The sequence below is a fragment of the Drosophila takahashii genome, chromosome 3R (genome assembly GCF_030179915.1).
Source record: "Drosophila takahashii strain IR98-3 E-12201 chromosome 3R, DtakHiC1v2, whole genome shotgun sequence".
Taxonomy (NCBI): domain Eukaryota; kingdom Metazoa; phylum Arthropoda; class Insecta; order Diptera; family Drosophilidae; genus Drosophila; species Drosophila takahashii.
This window is the reverse complement of record NC_091681.1, coordinates 3412355-3433177: the sequence shown is the minus strand read 5'-3', so window position 1 is coordinate 3433177 and position 20823 is coordinate 3412355. Positions and strand designations below refer to the sequence as shown.

Sequence of the window (20823 nt, the reverse complement as noted above, 5' to 3'; positions counted from 1 at the left end):
CTTACCATTCCCTTAGCTCAGCTGATTACCGCGGTGGAAAAAAGTCCCAGCTAATGGCGTTAGCTACCTATTTGACTCTCGTTTACTCGTTTTCGCCGTACTGAGTCCTAGGCTAGGAAAAAAACAGTCAAAAGTTATTTCCATGCTTTGATAAAAAGCTAATAGAAGTGCCGCCAAACTGAAATTTGAACAATTAAGTTCGAAGACATGAACCACTATTTAAAATATGTATTCATAAAACCAACCATATGGGAAAAAATTCGGTTTAGACGCTAATAGCCTCTTCCCATAGAGTCCATCCGTTTGAAACGGTAGGGATTTTTGACGAATGTGAAACTCGTGTTCCCACAGAGCTCCATCCACCATCTACCATCCAATAACAGCTGACTAAAGAGCAGTTGCTCAGCTCAACATTAACGAAGGAATATTTTAAGTCGGGAAAACTGTCGTAAAATTGGGTTCTCCTAATTTTATTGTAGAATAATTCAATAAAAAGATCTTACTGCGTCTCTGACTAGCCAATATTAATATGAAAACTTTGTAAACAAAACCAAATTTGTGCTGCTTTTGGTAATTTATAGCAACTTTGGAACTTTATAGGATTACAAAGTACACTTTAAATTAATGCTAGTTATATTTACGAAGTGCAGAAAATATTTTGACACTTTGCTGCAAACATTGATGTTTTCGTACGCACAACAGCTTACATTTTGGCCCACACATAGCAACCTGCTTGCGAACGCTTCTCCGCTCATAACAAACTACAAATTATTAAATAAAAACGAAGAAACAATGAGCTGAAGCATTATTTAATTTTTTCCCGCCATCGATTTGATTTGTTCTCGCAGTCATCGTTCCAATTTTCACAGTCAAGAGGAAGAATTCAGAGTTGCACCGAGAAAACATCGCCTAACAATCGCATAAAAGAGCGCGTCAAAGTCCGTCAAAATTGGATTGCGGACTAACTGGGAAATTTTCGGAACAGCAATACCTTACGGACCTTCCGTTCAACGGATGGTAGATGGTGGATGAAGCTCTGTGGGAAGACCCTATTAGAGGCCTTGAAAAACGAATAGTACACACACTTCATAATCCTATAGGACTCATATTGCTATCTTAGCACTATAAAGTATCCACATGTTATCGATAATTATCTATGTAATTAAAATAAATATTCCATGGATATGAAGCCATATAAAGACGTTAAATAAAATTTAATATTACACATATTAAAATGTTTTATGAACACATTATTTTGGCCAAGAAAGGTCCGTTGGCCAGGATCTGGTTAGCAGCACATTGGGACAAAAAGATAACGAAAGCCCATGTGTTTGAAACTAATATTGAAAAATCGGTGGAAGGCATACTGCAGCCCAAAGTAAAACTGGCGCTAAGAACGTCTGGCCATTTGTTGTTGGGAGTTGTACGCATTTATTCCAGAAAAGCTAAGTATTTATTGGCTGATTGCAATGAAGCATTTGTTAAGATTAAGGTAGATACCATTTATTAAAGCGATGTATGTATGTACCTATTTATAATACCTCTTTTTGTAGATGGCTTTTCGACCTGGCATGGTCGATCTACCAGAAGGTCACAGAGAAGCGAATGTTAATGCAATAACACTGCCTGAAGTTTTTCATGACTTTGATACAGCGTTGCCCGAACTAAACGATATCGATATTGAAGCTCAATTTTCCATTAATCAGTCCAGAGCTGACGAGATAACAATGAGAGAAGATTACGGCAGCTTGACGATTTCTTTACAAGATGATGGCTTTGGCGATATTGGCTTCGAAGCGGAACCGGCAGAAATAATGCGAGGATCTATACCTTCAAATATAAATGTAAGTTCAATATAGTATTTATATAGTCTGCTAATTGGTGGTAACACAGAAATTAATTTCAACTCTACTAGTTAAAGGTAACAAGAAATCACTGTGAACGGCAGTCCACGTAGTGACGAAGAGCGAGGAAAACTTTATTGGTTTAGGAGACGTTTTAGTGAAAGTAAATAAGAAAGAAAAGGTAGACAATTATCATTAGGGAGACCGGTGGATCCGAACGACTTTTTATTTAAATTAAAATTTTTTCCTATTAAAATTCGCGTCGAACGAGTCGCACTTTTTCCCAATAGGAACCCTTTTCAAACTAAGATTTTTGCGATTTGTGCGTCATTTTCAAAGTAAAACAGTTGGAAGGAAGCATTTCCGTTCCTCTTAAGTATATATGTTCTTGATCAGAATCATTAGCCGAGTGGATTTAGCCACATCCGTCTGTATGAACACTGAGATCTTGGAAACTACAAAAGCTAGAAAGTTGGGATTACCCACACATTCTTGGGCTTCCTACGTAGTTTGTTTCTAACGCCCACAATCGCCTTAAACGATTTTAAAAGGTGTCTGGCGCCCACACCTTAAAGGATTTCGTAAAAAGAAAAAATTTTCATCGTCTTTAAAGGACTTGTGCAAATAGATTTGCACAGAAAGAGATAAAAAAAAGAAATTAAATTGGTCATTAAAAAGATAAAAAAAAAACAAGAGAGAACGCTATAGTCGGGTTGGTGTCCCGACTATCTAATACTCGTCACTTAGCTAAAGGGAGTGCGAACGCTGTACTCGGGTTGGTATCCCGACTAATAATCGCAACTCAGCTAAAGGGAGTGCGAGGGAGATAGATTTATAAATTTTGATTGCGTATAACTTTTTAATGAATGGTCCGATTTGAAAAATGTCTTCTACATTTCGATAGGTATAAATATACACAACAAAATTGCATTTATACTTCTCGAAAATCTTTAAAGATGTGGGCGCAGGACCTATTTTAAAATCGTTAGTGGGCGATTGTGGGCGTTAGAGGGGGCGTGGCGCTCGGCTAAAATAAACTTGCGCTGCGTAGGAAGCCAAAGAATATGTGTGGAAAATCTCAACCTTCTAGCTTTTGTAGTTTCTGAGATCTCAGCGTTCATACAGACGGACAGACGGACATGGCTAGATCGACTCGGCTAGTGCCCCTGATCAAGAATATATATACTTTATGGGGTCGGAATACAATATGGGCACTTCCACCAAAAGGTGCACCAAGCCAAAAAACTTGAAACTTGAAAAAAAACATATTTCCACATGATTTTGACGCCATATTAGTTTCTAATTAGTTGGATCCTGAGCTAAACTAAAAATTTGTAGTATAGTTTGATTATTTTTATGACAAACCCCAATAATATAAAACAAAAGTAAGGTTTTGGCTATATTTTTGTTATTTTTTGGACCTGTCTTCTGCTGTTAGTTTATCCTATAGGAATGCTAATATGTGACATTTTTCTGTACTGAATGCTTCATTCACATGCTAAACTATTAAGTTAAAAGCAAAACATCCAGCAATTGAGAGATAGAGGTAAAGAAATCCGCTCTACAAAACAGTCGGAAAAAATATCCCGAGCCAATGTGGTTAAAACTGCATTAAAAAAAACGGCAAAGAATTTTTGAGTAAAACCAAAAGCATTTCACAGCGACATGTTTGAACAACATTCTAAAAAAATCGCATTCAAATATTCCATCAGAATTCGCTAATTTCTGGTGTTGTATGAACTTCCCCGAAATCCACTTCTATTTTTGTCCCGAGCGAATACGGCAGTTTTTTAACGATATCTTAAAAACTAAAAGTGGTACAAAATCAAGATTTTTACAAAAAATATAGCTTGGGAAGAGTGAAAAGAAAAGCCCATAATTAAAATTAAAATCCATTGTTTTACAATTTTTTTTCAACTTTAAAGGTGTGCAAATGTCCAGAGCGACATTTTGGAAGTGCCCATATACCCTTTTACTCTACGAGTAACGGGTATAAAAAGTTTGGATGTTTTCTGAGATTTGATCTCAATTTGCCTGTCGCGTTTCACATGGAATGAGCCATACACAAAAGAGTAAATCTTTTAAAATTCAAGAAAAATATAAAACAAGTAAGGAAAAAGTTGGGGTCCAATTGGTCAAAGTTATTTGCAAACTATAAATTATAAACTGTATCAAATTCATATAAATATATAAAAGCCTACAAATAATTCTTAAAAAAAGATATCAAAGATAAACAAGTTTAAAGTGTCTATCTAATGCAGTTATAATTGGCAATAATACTGTGCAACAAAATGAATGCTTTTTATACCCGTTACTCGTAGAGTAAAAGGGTATATTAGATTCGTGCAAAAGTATGTAACAGGTAGAAGGAAGCGTTTCCGACCCTATAAATTATATATATTCTAAATCAGGATCACTAGCCAAGTCGATCTAACCATGTCTGTCTGTCCGTCTGTCTGTCTGTCTGTATGAACGCTGAGATCTCGGAAACTATAAAAGCTAGAAGATTGACATTTTGCATGCAGATTCTAGGAGTTCCTACGCAGCGCAAGTTTGTTTCAAAAGGGTGCCACGCCCCCTCTAGCGCCCACAATCGCTTATATACGATTTTAAAAATTTCAATATTTCGGAAAAGTAAAAATGCAGTTTTATTGTGTTTATCAATACCTATCGAAATGTAGAAGAAATAAATATATAGGTATAAATATACACTACAAAATTGCATTTATACTTCTCGGAAATCTTTAAAGATGTGGGCGCAAGACACATTTTAAAATCGTTGGTGGGCGATTGTGGGCGTTAGAGGGGGCGTGGCGCTCGGCTGAAATAAACTTGCGCCGCGTAGGAGGCCCAAGAATATGTGTGGAAAATCTCAACCTTCTAGCTTTTGTAGTTTCCGAGATCTCAGCGTTCATACGGACGGACAGACGGAGAGACGGACAGACGGACATGGCTAGATCGACTCGGCTAGTGACCCTGATCAAGAATATATATACTATATAGTGTCGGAAACGCTTCCTTCTACCTGTTACATACTTTTGCACGATTTACTCTACGAGTAACGGGTATAACAAGAAAGGAAGCTACCTTCGGCCAGCCGAAGCTTATATACCCTTGCAGATAAAGTAATGCTCACTCGGTGCAGTTCCAGGGATTCAAGATTCAGCGTTTCTTTTTTTTTAATTTTGTTTTTAAGTAGTCAAGAATTAAAACGCCTACTTCCTACAAAGTTACAATAGGATTTGACCCAAATGGGCCTGTCACGTTTCACGTGGAATTACCCATTATCAATAAACATTTTCAAACATATTTTATGTTCTAATCTTAAAACTTTTTATAGGACAAGCTATTTGACAGTGATGTGTTGGAAAATATTGAGTCACTGGATCCACATGCAGCTGACGACCATGCAGATTTACCTGGAGCTCGGTTAGATGGTGATGGATTTGGAGATTCTTTTGGTCGTAAGTAAAATGAACCGAACAGATCTTGTCTAGTTTTCCGAATTTTAATTTTTGATTGCAACGAATTCTTTTGATTTAGTTGTATGTAGGTAGGGGAGTTTGGTACACCTTTTGTTTTTGATCTGCAATATGGTCATAAGCTTCGGATACTTTACGTGCTAGGTATCGAATCGAAAGTTTAGTGCTTTAGCTTTAAAGCAGCGTTCGGCACACACATACAATGACATTTTGTTTAATATTTGTATGAGTAAATTGCACTGGGGAGATGATCAGAGTGTGTGTGCACGCCGCTGTTCTACAGTATACGTAAGAGGCAGAGGATTCCCTATGCTCACTTAATAGGACGCTGCCAACCGCTGCTTTAAAGTAACAAAAACAAGAAAGGAAGTTAGTTTCTGCCAGCCGAAGCTTATATACCCTTGCAGATAAAGTAAATACCTATAGTTTAATGCTCACTCGGTGCAGTTCCAGGAATTCCAGATCCAGCGTGCCTATTTAAATTTTATTTTTAAGTTGTCAAAAATCAAAACGCCTACTTCCTACAAAGTTACAATGAATTTTCTTAAATTTTTTTTGAATATTCCTATGGGAGCCTTAAGATATAGTGGTCCGATCCGGCTCGCTCCGACATATGTACTACCTGCAATAGATAGAAGACTTTCGGGAAAGTTTCATCGCGATAGCTTTAAAACTGAGAGAGAAGTTCGCATAGAAACGGACAGACGGACATGTCTAGATAAACTCGGCTATTGGTGCTGATCAAGAATATATATATACTTTATGGGGTCGGAAACGTCTCCTTCACTGCGTTGCAAACATCTGACTGAAATTACAATACCCTCTGCAAGGGTATAAAAACGTAATTAATGAAAACTACAAATTAATTTTTTTTGAAAAGTGCCAATAAACGACATTTTAGAAAAGAGGTCTATAAGTTGAAACACTTAAAGTCAATAAAACTAATACCAAACGTACTCCAAACTTGTATAACTTTTATGTTAATTTAATCAATCTTAGTTCGTTTTAGCTTGTGTCCCGTCCTTTTTTAATTAACTTAGACCAAATAACAATTCAAACCAAAATGGTCTTTGAACAATTTGCATTTCACCTAATTTCAAAGAAATGTACTGGGCAGAAAGCGACCAACTTACACTCTCAAAGTGTTCCAACGAAATTGAAACCTCCTGATGGAGATCTAAATAACGGTAGAGTTAAAAAAAGAAATTGTGATATAGTAAAGCTATCCAGCTTGAACAAGGAGGGCTTGCTTCATAAATATTCTGACGTTGAACTTACTAACAAAAAAGTGCGAATTGATATCTCAAATTTTGTGCAAGGTCAAGGTGGGGAAAGTATAATTGCGAAGAGCAGCAACCCTAAGGACAATTAAAACGACTCTGACCAACCCATGGCAGCTGGTTCTGGCAATGAAGGACAAGGAAAAGAGAAAATATGCATTAATGAAACTAACGATATTTCTAAACTAACAAATAATACTATTGAATTTGGTAGTAAGGGTAAAAATCAAACTGAACGTCGTAATTTCTTGTACAATACGTGAAGCTGCGGTGCTTGGCTCAACCAAGGACAGCAGTCTTTTTGAAAATGTGAGAGCTAAGAGTGGTCTCTTCCTTTATGAAAAAATAGGGCATATCGAAATTTCTGATTTTAAGGAAATCGTTGTTGCTCTATCGCCGCACCTTTATAAGATTTATTTCAAAAATTCAAAGGGAGCAAATTCCTTTGTACAAAATGAAGATTTAAAAAAGATGAACATTGTAGCTTTCATTCCAAGGAATTTTGTCGAATCGTGGGGGATAACCAAAGGAGTTCCAACTGGTTTTTCTGATCAGGAAATTTTGGAAAATGTTTTTTCGCCGGTTAAGATACATTTTGTTGAGAGAAAGCTTTTAATGACAATATGCAGGGTTTCAAACTAGCTCCTACTGAAAAAGTCAAAATTGGTTTTGACGGTGCACTATGGTTTTTTTTCGCGTTTTATTTTGGCATAAAGTCAATTGTTTTTTTTTTTTGTATATTAAAATTTTTTTATTTTTAATTTTTTAACACCCTAGACAGATAAAAAAATATGTAATTTTAACATATGGAGCAACACTGTTCTGCTGCCGAGCTGTTAAAGTCAGCCAACTATGTACCACCTGTTTTGTTTGAAATTTTCGAGAAAAATTGTGCGACTTTGATGGTTTTTTGTGGCTAAAGTTTACGAAAAATTTTAATGAATAAATATGGACAACGATTGTCCAGGTATGTAAAACTAAAGTTTACCAATGTTTGTGTCGTTGTTTTGTGTTTTTGTCCAATTGAATCGTGTTTTGTTTATGTGTATTTTTAGAACGAGCTTAACAAGTGTAGTTGTGTTCCGTGGATCAGTACTTTTGCATGGCAAAGTGTTGCAAAAAGTTGTAAACGAGAATCTATTAACCAAAATGTGCAGATTAATGAGAAACTAACCCTTTTTGTCCAAATCCACACGTTTTCGAAAAAATCAAAATTTTCTAGTACAATATGTGTTCAGTCGTGCTGAGCTAGTTGACACTTGTAGCAACAACAACAAAATTTTGTAAAATGTATATTTACTTTCAGAATGAAGCACTAATAATGGAGCTGAATACTAAAATGTGATTTTTTTTTTTCATTAAATATAAAGAAAATAAGAAACAAAATTGTTTAATGGATCTTTTTTGCATGTCGGCCAGATCGGTTATATGCCAGCTATATAAAATAGTGATTTAAATCATTTGAAACTTGGTAGGTCATCTTAAAAAGGTATAAAAACCAAATATCAAAGAAATAGCTTGATAAACAAAAAAGTTGGAGCAAATCGGCCAGATCGGTTATATGGAAGCGATATGAAATAGTGCCCCAAATCATTTGAAACTTGGTAGGTCATCATGGGAGCTTAAAAAATGTATTCAAACCATATATCAATTCAATATGTTTAAAATTAGAATTTATGCAAAAAAAACGGAAAAAAAAACCATAGTGCGGTGTAGAGTTTCCCGAAAAAATCTCTCTGCCTGTTCCCTGAAAGTAAGCCACTACATACCTAAGATTCGCTAATGTTTTAAATGTGGACGTCTTAATCATACTTCTGATAGATGCAAGTCTGTAGGACGTTGTATTTAGGGGTTATATACCTTTTTGAGCGAAAAAATTGAGGGAACTTTGGATTTTTTTCAGGTGTGTAGCAATTAATTTATGACACTGAAGTTATTTTTTATTGATAGTACATGTTTTTATCGACACAACAAGCGTTTGTTCTTGAAAAAATATGAATAATTTACGAAGTAATGGATATTCTCTCGGAACCCTTTTTTTTATAAGGGCTTGCGGTGACCACAATGGAAGTCCAGCAGGTAAATTAAAATTAAAAAAATTAGAAATTTTTTATTAGTATAGTATTGTTTCCAGTTCGTGAACGATTATTTTTAAGAATATTTGAATTTTTCTGCATACAGTAACAATTTTTCCAAAAAGTTAATTTTTCGAGTTCTAAAAATTTTATTAAAAAATTCTGATCTGCGAAATCAAAATTGGCGCAAAAAAACTGAATCGTTCACGAACTCGGCACAATCATTACGAATAATTTAAAAAAAAATTGAAGAAGATCGATCAAATAGTTCTTGTGCAATCGTGGTCACAGCGAAGACACTTTTGGAAAAACACGACTTTGAGATAATCGCATTCAAAGTTTTACGTTGAGTATATGCAACTAGTGAAGTCGAGCAGGCAAAACGCTGTTTTCCTATCGAACTAAATCTTTATGAAAATTTGGGAGAATGTTCTCTAGGGGATATACTTTAGGATTCAGCAAAAAAAAATTTTCGTTTTTTTGAAAAAAGAAAAGGTATAAGGTATAAGGTAAAAGGTATATAAAGTGTGGTGCACAGGACGATTCAGCAAAACTAATCACGTGTTGACAATTATGAGGAGAATTTTCCAGGGACTGCAAATAAGTGTTATGAGTTAAAAAAATTGATAGTCAAAATAGCGTCCAAAAAATAAAGGAAAAAAACTACTTACTTAGTATGGTTCGGCAAACGGGAAAACGTGATAAACCTTTTTTTTCAATTTTTATTTTATAAATTAAAAATAAGTCTTATTTTTTCAATTTTTAAATTAAAAATTGAAAATAGGTCTTATTCTTCAACTTTTATTATAAAAATTAAAAATAAGTCTTGATTTCCAATTTGTGTAATAAAAATTGAAAATAAGTCTTATTCTCCAATTTTTATTATATAACTTAAAAATAAGTCTTATTCTCCAATTATTATTATATAAATTGAAAATAAGTCTTATTCTCCAATTTTTATTATAAAAATTGAAAATAAAAATTGAATGCAAATATCTTTTAAACCAATGGAGTATGGGCCAAAATCTAAAAACAGGATTGATCTTCGAGTCAATACCTTTCATATGAGCTATGACATGACTATGTTCAAGGATATTATAAGGAATTATAGCGCCTTTTAATGTTTTATATATGTAACTTCTATGTTCGGTGGAAGTACATGACGTCAAAAAAAACCATTTAGTACCAGAAAATCCAAATAATAAGAATAAATATCCCAGTCGAAATGCACCTGTCCATCTGTCTGATTCTGCATAAAGTAATTAAAAATGAAAGTCGCGAATTTTCAATTATTTATAAGTATATTTAGTTAAGTTAAGTTATGTATGATCCACACAAATAAATCCTCTTGTTCCTAAGAATTCGCGGTTTTTTAAGAATCGACATAGAATACATATTTAGGTATCTGAAGTTAAGTTATGTAAGATTTACAAAAATATATCCTCTTCTTCCTAAGAATTCGCGGTTTTTAAAAAATTGATCTCCTTAGTTAAACTGTGTATAATCCACTCAAGCTAATCCTAAAAATTCGCGGAATACATCTTTCGTAACATCAAAAGTGCATCAACTATCGCTTCCTGTTTTTCAAAATGAAATCACCAACCTAATTGAAAAATTAGATCCTTTGGGCAAAGTAATCATTGCAGGAGATTTTAGTGCCAGGTCTACATCCTTTGGTGATTATATCGACAGTAGCAAAGGTGATTTTTTAATGCAAACAATGCGTAATGCTGGTTTCTTCCTATTAAACCTACCTTTAGGAGAAATATAGATGCTGCCCAAGGATCGGTATTAGATCTAACTTTTGTTAAAGGTATTTAGTGTAGTGAATGGTTGTGTGACTATATACTTAGGTGGTAGTCATCATCATCCAATTACCTTTAAGATTGCTGAAGATCTTAGATCTCCAAAACAATTTTTATCCAAAAAAAGGCTAGAAAGAAATCCTAATAAATTAGTAAATAATGGTAGCATTAAAACCTTAACAAAAAACATGAATAAAGAGATTAAAGAAGCGACATACATAGTTCAGGAAAATAGGACTCCTAAGTACTGGTGGACTGAAGATCTAATGAATCTTTTTAGAGTTTTTAGAAGCAAACAGAAAACAGCGTGTTCATAGCCTTTGTATGAAAACTACGTTAAGGGGCTGTCCATATATTACGTAATCACGTTTTTGGTGATTTTTGACCCCCTCCCCCCCCTGGTGATCAAACGTAATCATTCAATAAACAACCCCCCCCCCCCCAATGATTACGTAATCCCCAGAATAAAATTTTGTTTCTTTTAATTTGTGGATTCAAACGGAGATGCAACCCAATCTTTAATATTGTTTATAAATGAAGTTTGGTATGACACATTCGGTTCGTCTACGCTGATATTATCCCCAACATACTCTTCGTCAAGCCATTCCAGGTCTTCGCGTCCTTCGTGTGATTGAACCACTAAGCATTCTTTTTTTCGCCGCACAGCCACTACAAAAATTTTTTCTCTGCTTTCCTATTTAAGTTTGTAGCAGGGACCGTAACTGTTATAAGTTTTATTTTAAAAATCACACTTTAACAGTTATTTTCTGATTTGTAAAGTAAAACTCAAGGAATAACTGTTATTTTTTGAGTTTTATAATAAAAGTTGGCAAATAACAGTTATTCGTCGTGATCAAAAATAAAACTCAAACTTGATTTATGGCGATTTTGTGGGTAAAATAAATTTAAAAAAAATATAGGTATAAAATATGCACGGTTGCCTTTTTTAACAAATTTTTAGTAAGTTATATAAAACACGGGAATCATGTTTTTTTTAATTATTTCATTTTTTCAAAAATGTCAAGGGAATAACTGTTATTCATAAAAATCAAAAAATAACAGTTATTTTTTGAGTTTTATTATAAAAATCAAAAAATAAAAATCATTACGGATTTGTAAACTACAATGCGTGATTTTTTTGTATGAAAAATTTACAATAACACTTATTTTTGGTCCCTGGTTTGTAGATATAATTAAAGGAAAAAAGTTTTTAAATAAATTCTTTAAATAAAAAAATTAATATAAAATGATTACGTAATCATTGTACAAGACCCCCCCCTCCCCATGTAATCAAACATAATCATTTCAATGACCCCCTCCCCCCCCCTAGGTGATTACGTAATATATGGACAGCCCCTAAGGCTATCAACTATAAGTTGAAATATAAAAAAAACCTGTAAAAATAGCTAAAAAGACTAGTTACCTTAGGAAAATTTCAGAACTAAATACAAGAAAATCCTCCGGAGAAATTTGACTTAGATAAATCAAATCAATATCTGTTTTTTTTATACCCTTGCAGAGGGTATTATGATTTCAGTCAGCATCACAAGACGAGTCGATCTAGCCATGTCCGTCTGTCCGTCTGTCCGTCTGTCCGTCTGTCCGTCTGTCCGTCTGACCGTCTGTCCGTCTGTCCGTCTGTCTGTTTCTACGCAAACTAGTCTCTCAGTTTTTGAGCTATCGGGATAAAACTTTCCCAAAAGTCTTCTTTCTATTGCAGGTAGTATATATGTCGGAGTCGACCGGATCGGACAACTATATCTTATAGCTCCCATAGGAACAATCGGAAAAAAAAAACTTTAAAAAATTCTAGCTTCGGTGTTTTTTGAAATATTACCTTCTACTTTTGGGGATGTTATTTTTTAATTATTTCTGAATTTCGAATTAATTATTTAAAAAATCGGACTACTATATCATATAGCTGCCATAGGAACGATCGGAAAATTAATGGAAAAGTAATAGGAAATAAATTCTAGCTTCTTTGGTTTTTATTGTACTATCTTCTACTCTAGGATATGACTCTTTTTAAATATTTCCGAATTTCAATTTTAATTTAATCAAAATCGGACGACTATATCATATAGCTGCCATAGGAACGATCGGAAAATTAATGGAAAAGTAATAGGAAATAAATTCTAGCTTCTTTGGTTTTTATTGTATTATCTTCTACTCTAGGATATGACTCTTTTTAAATATTTCCAAATTTTAATTTAAATTTGATCAAAATCGGACGACTATTAATGAGAAATATTAGAAAATTGAACATTTTTGGGATTTGTTAATTAATAGGAATGATCTGCAAGGGTATATAAGCTTCGGCTGGCCGAAGCTAGCTTCCTTTCTTGTTTTTTTTTTTGAAAACCAAATACTTTTGGAGAATCAATTTGTGGATGAGAGTTTGATTGCCACGAAAAACAATAATAGTCCAAATTTTCTGTAGAGATGAGATCAGCGCACTAAACCTCGAAGCCAAAAAAGAGCTGGTCATGTTCTACAATGACCTAGTGGCCAACTGTAATTTTCCAAAGGAATGGAGAAGTATCAAGGTTACACCTATTCCAAAAAAGGAGAAGGACTTGACAAATGTTGAACATTTCAGGCCAATATCTCTCATCTCTGTGTTGGCGAAAATAGTAAACAGCCCTGTTAAAATGAGACTGGAAAAGTTTACTAAGGATAACGAAGTGTTACCTTATAGATCGTACGCATATCAAAAGGGTAATTCTGCATCGATGGTCATTAATGATGTGATAAATGCAAAAGCATCAAAGAAAATGATAAAACAATGGCGGTTGTAGACTTATCAAATGCCTACAATTGTGTCAATGTAAACTCTTTAAAGGTGATAATGAAAGGTGAGAACTATCCAAGGGTTTTAATCGACTGGTGCCTCAGTTTCCTGTCAAAACGGGTATTGAAATTAGGAGAAGCCGCTCAAACTGTCAGTGGTGGCATTCCGCAGGGATCGTGCTTGTCCCCTATTCTTTTCAACATTTACACGAAAAGACTACATCAAATATGCAATAACCAGACCCAAGTAATGCAATTTGCGGAAGATTTTGTAATAATCTCCTCGGGGCAGAATTTCAATAGAACTGCAGATAACACCAGTTTACAAAAAAAAAATCGATGAAATATACCATGAATGAAACCTTTGTTTTCCGGTAAGGTACGTCTTCCTGATTAAGAAAATGGCACATAAAATTTTTTTTATGGATAAAATTTTTTTTAAGTGAAAAAACGTTTTTTACACTTTTTTAAGGGGTTATATACCTTTTTTTTTTTTCAAAAAAACGAAATTTTTTTTTTGCTGAATCCTAAAGTATGTCCCCTTGAGAACATCTTCCCAAATTTTCATACAGATCCGAATAATAGTTCGATAGGAAAACAGCGTTTTGACGCGCTCGACTTCAATAGTTGCAACGTCAACGTAAAACTTTGAATGCGATTATCTCAAAGTCGTGTTTTTCCAAAAGTGCCTTCGCTGTGACCACGATTGCGCAAAAACTATTTGATCGATCTTCTTCAATTTTTTTTTAAATTATTCGTAATGATTGTGCCAAGTTCGTGAACGATTCAGTTTTTATGCGCCAATTTTAATTTCGCAGATCAGAATTTTTTAATAAAATTTTTAGAACTTGAAAAATTAACTTTTTGGAAAAATTGTTACTGTATGCAGAAAAAAGGAAATATTCTTAAAAGTAATCGTTCACGAACTGGAAATAATACTATACTAACTAAAAATTTTTGGTTTTTTGATATGAGTTGACCTGCTGGACTTCCATCGTGGTCACCGCAAGCCGCTATAAAAAAAAATGGGTTCCGAAAGAATTGCCATAACTTCGTAAATTATTCATATTTTTTTAAGAACAAAGGCTTGTTGTTTCGATAAAAACATGTACTATCAATAAATAATAACTTCACTGTCATAAAATAATTGCTACACACCAAAAAAAAAATCCAAAGTTCCCTCAATTTTGTCGCTCAAAAAAGGTATATAACCCCTTAATTTCTAACTTGAGTTGTGGTTAACCGATTTCAACCATAAATGACTCATTTTACAGGTTATAGAATGCCCTCCAACTTTCTTATACACTGCATTGAGTTCCATTCATTAGTTTAGAAGCTACATTTCGTCAAAGTTGTAAAAGTGAGAAAAAATTCAAAAATGCTGGCATAAATGGCTTCGTTAAAAATACACGCCTAAAAACCGAAATTAGTTTTATGACTTATACTTAAAGATACATCTTTAAGTCAATTAACAAGACCATCAACAAAAAAATCAATCAATAGTTCGATTTTATATCGATTTTTTACGTTGGGAAAGCGGGTATTACAGCCCTGTTAGAGCCCTGTTGTGTCAGCTGTAAACGGCCAAAAAAACACCGTTGTCGCAAGCTTCAAAAATGCATATCAAATTAATTTGCTAGTGGATTGTAATGATAGCTTGTTTTTTTTGTCAAAGCACCTTCTACCGGTAGAAGTTATAAAAATAATTTCGGTTTTTAGGCGTGTATTTTTAACGAAGCCATTTATGCCATCATTTTTGATTTTTTTCTCACTTTTACAACTTTGACGAAATGTAGCTTCTAAACTAATGAATGGAACTGAATGCAGTGTATAAAAAAAGTTGGAGGGCATTCTATTACCTGTAAAATGAGTAATTTATGGTTGAAATCGGTTAACCACAACTCAAGTTAGAAATTAAAAAAGTGTAAAAAACGTTTTTTACACTTAAAAAAAATTTTATCCATAAAAAAAATTTTAAGTGCCATTTTCTTAATCAGGAAGACGTACCTTACCGGAAAACAAAGGTTTCATTCATGGTATATTTCATCGATTTTTTTTTGTAAACTGGTGTAATCTACAAAGTAAACTTATAGACTTCAACTTGCTATGCCATGACCTAGGTTTCTTAGGTAATATAGGCAAAGGACGCACCCGGGTAGTAGAAGTGATAATTGAAAATGTTCCAATTCCAAATCGAAAGAATATACTTTTTTTGGGGAGAGTCTTATCTGCTAATATGTCGCTTACTAATCGTGTAAAGAAGGTGAAAGATGACACCAAAAAGAGTAAAATAATTATCCAGTATGCAACAACCATCAAATCAGGTCTTAAGCCGGGAATAAGCACTAATCTATTCGAGCCTTGCGAATATGGGTATTGGGGCAAGCAGGAACTTAGAAATTGCTCAGGCAAGTGTGCTAAGTATACTCTAGGGAGGAAGTGAAGGCCATATACAGTGAAATAGTAACTGGGTATTTGGACAGGGGTTGGGAAGTTCTATCCACCGATGCCCTCCTTAAGTCCTGTTGCTAGCGGAATTGGCATTGTTGAGATGCCTAGTGGAATTACGCACAAATACAAAGTAGAGTCGTCCCTATCCTCGGTGAGTGCAGAGCTTGCTGGTATAAAACTAGTCAGTGAGATTTGTCGTAGGAAGAATTATATACAGGCTGCAATTCTCTGCGATTGTTTGGGTGCTGTCAATTTAGTCAAAAACAAGAAATATATTCTTGATCAGGGTCACTAGCCGAGTCGATCTAGCCGTGTCCGTCTATCCGTCCGTATGAACGCTGAGATCTCGGAAACTACAAAAGCCAGAAGGTTAAGATTTTCCACACGTACTCTTGGGCCTCCTACGCAGCGCAATGCAAATTTGTTGTGTATATTTATACCTATCGAAATGTAGAAGACATTTTTTAAATCGGACCATTCATTAAAAAGTTATACGCAATCAAAAAAACGGTATATAACTTTCTCCCTCGCACTCCCTTTTACGTTTTTCGTTCGAATATTAGATAGTCGGGACACCAACCCGAGCACAGCGTTCGCACTCCCTTTAGCTGAGTGACGGGTATTAGATAGTCGGGACACTAACCCGACTATAGCGTTCTCTCTTGTTATACCCTTGTAGAGGGTATTATAATTTCAGTCAGATGTTTGCAACGCAGTGAAGGAGACGTTTCCGACCACATAAAGTATATATATTCTTGATCAGCACCAATAGCCGAGTCTATCTAGCCATGTCCGTCTGTCTGTCTGTCTGACCGTTTCTATGCGAACTAGTCTCTCAGTTTTAAAGCTATCGCGATGAAACTTTCCCGAAGTTATTCTTTCTATTGCAGGTAGTACATATGTCGGAGCGAGCCGGATCGGACCACTATATCTTAAGGCTCCCATAGGAATATTTAAACAAATATAAGAAAATTCATTGTAACTTTGTAGGAAGTAGGCGTTTTGATTCTTGACTACTTAAAAACAAAATTTAAATAAATAGAAACGCTGAATCTGGAATCCCTGGAACTGCACCGAGTGAGCATTCTTTTATCTGCAAGGGTATATAAGCTTCGGCTGACCGAAGGTAGCTTCCTTTCTTGTTTTTAAATGTGTTTGTGATTTTTGACGAAATGAAATCGTTAACGAACCAAAAAACGAAGTCATAGGAGCTATGATTACAACTTCATTAACGAAAAGCAACAATCGTTATCGATTACGTTTTCTACACTTGTAATGCATTTTTTCTATAGACCCCATTCACATGTTCGCCGCTGGGACATTGTAACTGTTCGTGCGTTTAGTTGTTGGTGCCCCACAAGCCACGCTCAGTCGATTTGAACACTTTTCTCTCGCGCTGTCCTGCTCTCGACTTAATTCGCGATCTCGCGCTCTCATACTTTCGTGTTTTTGCGGTTTTGGAATTTGATCCCAGTGCCAAATTTACTTGAGGTATTTTCACATTTTCATATTTTTATTTTTTTTTACTCTTTTTAATTACTTTGTTTCTTATAATGGCTCCCGTCGGTTCTAAAAAACATTGTACTCTTTCGACGACACCTAAAGACCCTTTTATTTTCTGTTGGCTCTGCGAAGGGAAGATGCACGTTAAATGTGCAGGTTTTACCGGTAGAGTAAAAGACTACATTAAACTGCGTACTGGTCTCATGTGGACATGTGAGTCCTGCAGGGAATTGGCAGCTGAGTTGAGCAGCTTTATGGGGCAGACTCGAGACGGCCTATTGAAGCTTTCACGAGATTTAAAACAGCTTAATGAAGGGTTCAATTCCGTTTGCGACCAATTTAATAACAAAACACTTTTAACCGAATCGCCCAAGCGAAGAAAAGCTAGCTCAACGACAGTAAATGCGAATGTAGAAGCCACCTTAAATCCTAACCTGGTAGCTGCAGCCGTTTCTGCTGACACAGGGGTAAGTGAACTCCCTGTGCCAATAGACACAGCTAGTTCCGGTGTAGTCCCTATATCTGAAAGTCAAGCTCCAATAAAATCCTCAGAGCCGGCGGAGTCAATCAATTCGGTGCCGACCATGCCCACAGGTTCAGTAGGTGCTGTTTCTGTCTCTCAGCCGAGTGACGTTCAGACTGCCGTTTTGAGGCGGAAGAAACTCCCAGTTGTACCCAAACGAGCCGTTTCTGCTTCTCAGCTAAGAAATGTTCAGACCGCTGCTGGGGGCCGTAAGATACTCTCAGTTGTCCCACATAGGAAGCAATTGTTTGTTTCAAGACTTACGCCTGATACCACATCTGAGGATGTTTTGGAATTTATTCGAGAAAAATTCCCATCCGAGGATATTGCGGTGGAACAATTTAGATTTTCATATGTCCGTAGGATATCGTCCTTCAAAATTTTTGCCCCGCCTGATGTGTTTAATATACTACTTTATAAAATCTTTTGGCTTAATGATGATCTGGTAATCAAAGAATTTGTTCCAAACAAACCGAGATCAAATAACAGGCCTTCCACGGCGCCAAAAAACTAAAAAGTTTATTTTTGGCTTACCAAAATGTTAGAGGACTTAACATGAAGCTACCCAAGCTTTATGCTGACTCCTCGGCATTTACGGAAGATATGTTGGCTTTTACAGAAACTTGGCTGAAGTCAGAGATAACCGACTCTGAAGTTCTGTCAAACAACTTTAATACCTATAGAACCGATCGCCTTTCCCGTAGGGGAGAGCGGCGTTTTAATTGCCGTCACCTCCACCATAAGTTCTGAGAGAATTCACTCTCAAGTCTCTAATGACATTAAATTTGTTTGTGTGAAAGTTTCTCTGCAATCCTTGCAATTTATGAGCAACATCTATCTACCATTAAATCTATTCTATCCTTTTTTTCCAATAGGGACCTTTTCATTATTTTGGGTGACTTTAATCTCCCTGATATATCTTGGCATATCTTGACAATTTGCCTCCCCATCGCGATAGCATTAAAACTGAGGGACTAGTTCGAACAGAAACGGACAGATGGACAGACGGACATGGCTAGATGGACTCGGCTATTGATGCTGATCAAGAATAGATATTCTTTATGTGGTCGGAAACGTCTCCTTCACTGAGTTGCAAACATCTGACTGAAATTTTAATACCCTCTGCAAGGGTATAACAAGGGAACTGAATCTTATATGGTACAAGAAATACACGACATAGTAGAGAAATCGGTTTTACAAGATTTTACTGTTATATGGATTCCAAGACACAAAGGAATTGAAATAAATAAAAAGACTGATTCTGCAGCAAAGTTGGCTGTCAGTGAGGGTATTACTGTTGACATTAAATTTAGCACTAAAGATGCCTTACGGGAAATCAAAAAGATATAACATCACAATTGGAACGTGGTTTACAAAAGCAAAAGTACAAACAAAGGGTCTAACCTTATTGATAATGCATGGTCATGGCACTTCAACCTCAAGTGGAAAGCCAAAAGTATGAAAGTTCTAAATAGATTAATGGTAGATCATACGTATGATAAAGTGTTTTTAAATAGAATAAAAGTTACTAACTATCTGTGATACCTGTAATGTACCTGAATATGCTGAACACCTAATATTTAACTGCCAAAAACTAACTATCATCAGAACTAAATTTGGTCTTGTAAATTGGTGACGTACCAGCCATTGTACTGAAACCAACAACATATCATTAAACTTCCTCGGCAAATCAACCTGGAGGATTAACCCAGAATATCAACCACCTACTTTATCTGGTGACATCGCGACATTGAGAGCAACATTCTGGAGGAATATTTTTAAACATCACTGACATTCGAACATTGAGAACACCTTCGAACCACCAGTATCTGGACTATGCGGCAGTGTTGTTGCGACCAACAGCTCTATCATCCATGCGCTGCTTTAAAACACAAAAAAAAAGAAAATAAAAACAAAAAAAGGCTACTAACACCAAGTTTTATAAAAGTTTTTTTTTTGTATTATCTACATTTTAATAAGCAATTCATATGTTTTTAAAAGCAAGTAACATCTTTTGTATCTTAAGTCTACCACCAACTGTGGATCAATTACTTTATTTCTGCCCATTGTAAATTGAACACGCTTTTGAGTTGTCGGTGCTATTTGTCTTTGACAATATTGTCAATGATTATTTCCTGACTCATGATAAATATTTTTCGATCAGTGAGCTATATGTATATATAGGAGAAAAAGTGGCCGCGGCTAGCGTTGTTTGCGATGTAGGGTAGCACTTTATTAAGGGGTCGCTCAGGCTGTCTAGGGAAGAAAGGGACGAGCGACCAAAGGGAGGGCGGGCGAACCATGACCTTCACGACATCCAAGGAGGTGAAAAGGTGAAATCAGGCGAATGTGGAATTAGTAGGGAACTTACGGTAGTATTTTAATGTGTGTGTCTTTCTTAACCCGGTTTCCAGTTCGGTGATGCACGCGAGTATCTCCTTATTATTAGCAAAAGGCATCACGAGTCATCGGCAAGGCCATCACACCCATTGCCGAGAGCCAGAGCCGGACAGATTTTTTTCGCGTGCGCCGATGGCTCGGGACAACAACTCGCCTAGATTTATGAGTATCAACGTAGCGAATCGTTACAGTTATAAGTCATAAATTAATAAATAATAATAAAAAGATTGGCTGTTGAACATTCCGAGTGTGGTCGCGTGTGATGCGGCCAGACAGTGGCCTGTAAGGATTTCCACTAACAGTCTGCAGTCTTTCCGTGGTAGACGTGATAGTTCTTGAGATTCGGCAAGTCCACCAGCTTTTTGCTCGCGTGTCCGCCTGCTTCTCCAGGTCGCTTTGACTTCTTCGCAGAGAAACCGGCATGTTCTGTCGTTCGTCAGCTCTAGGCCCTCCTTTACAAGAACGTCAACTGTCCCATTGACATCGATGCCCTAGTGGCTGGAAACCCAAATAGATCCGCACTGTTTTTGTCATGCTAAGGTTATCTAGAGCCTCCCTGCTCGCCATTACATTTTTGGAACTGACGGTTGACGACTGCATGGATCTTATCACCGCTTGGCTGACCACTTTAGCAGCTTTCCTTATGGCGAAGACTTCCGCCTAGAATATG

At 35.8% G+C, this 20823-nt stretch overlaps 1 protein-coding gene across 2 annotated transcripts in view; it reads left to right on the top strand.

Annotated features, from left to right (window-relative positions):
- Positions 1-1154: 1154 nt before the first annotated feature.
- The window catches only part of vtd (RAD21 cohesin complex component verthandi), a 65748-nt gene continuing 46079 nt past the window's right edge, over positions 1155-20823 (top strand). For both annotated transcript variants that reach the window (XM_070216357.1, XM_070216356.1), the window contains exons 1-3: positions 1155-1492; positions 1554-1844; positions 5185-5308. In XM_070216357.1, the coding sequence (XP_070072458.1) occupies positions 1235-1492; positions 1554-1844; positions 5185-5308 (673 nt within the window). In that variant the 5' untranslated portion in view covers positions 1155-1234. The remainder of the gene's footprint in view (positions 1493-1553; positions 1845-5184; positions 5309-20823) is intronic.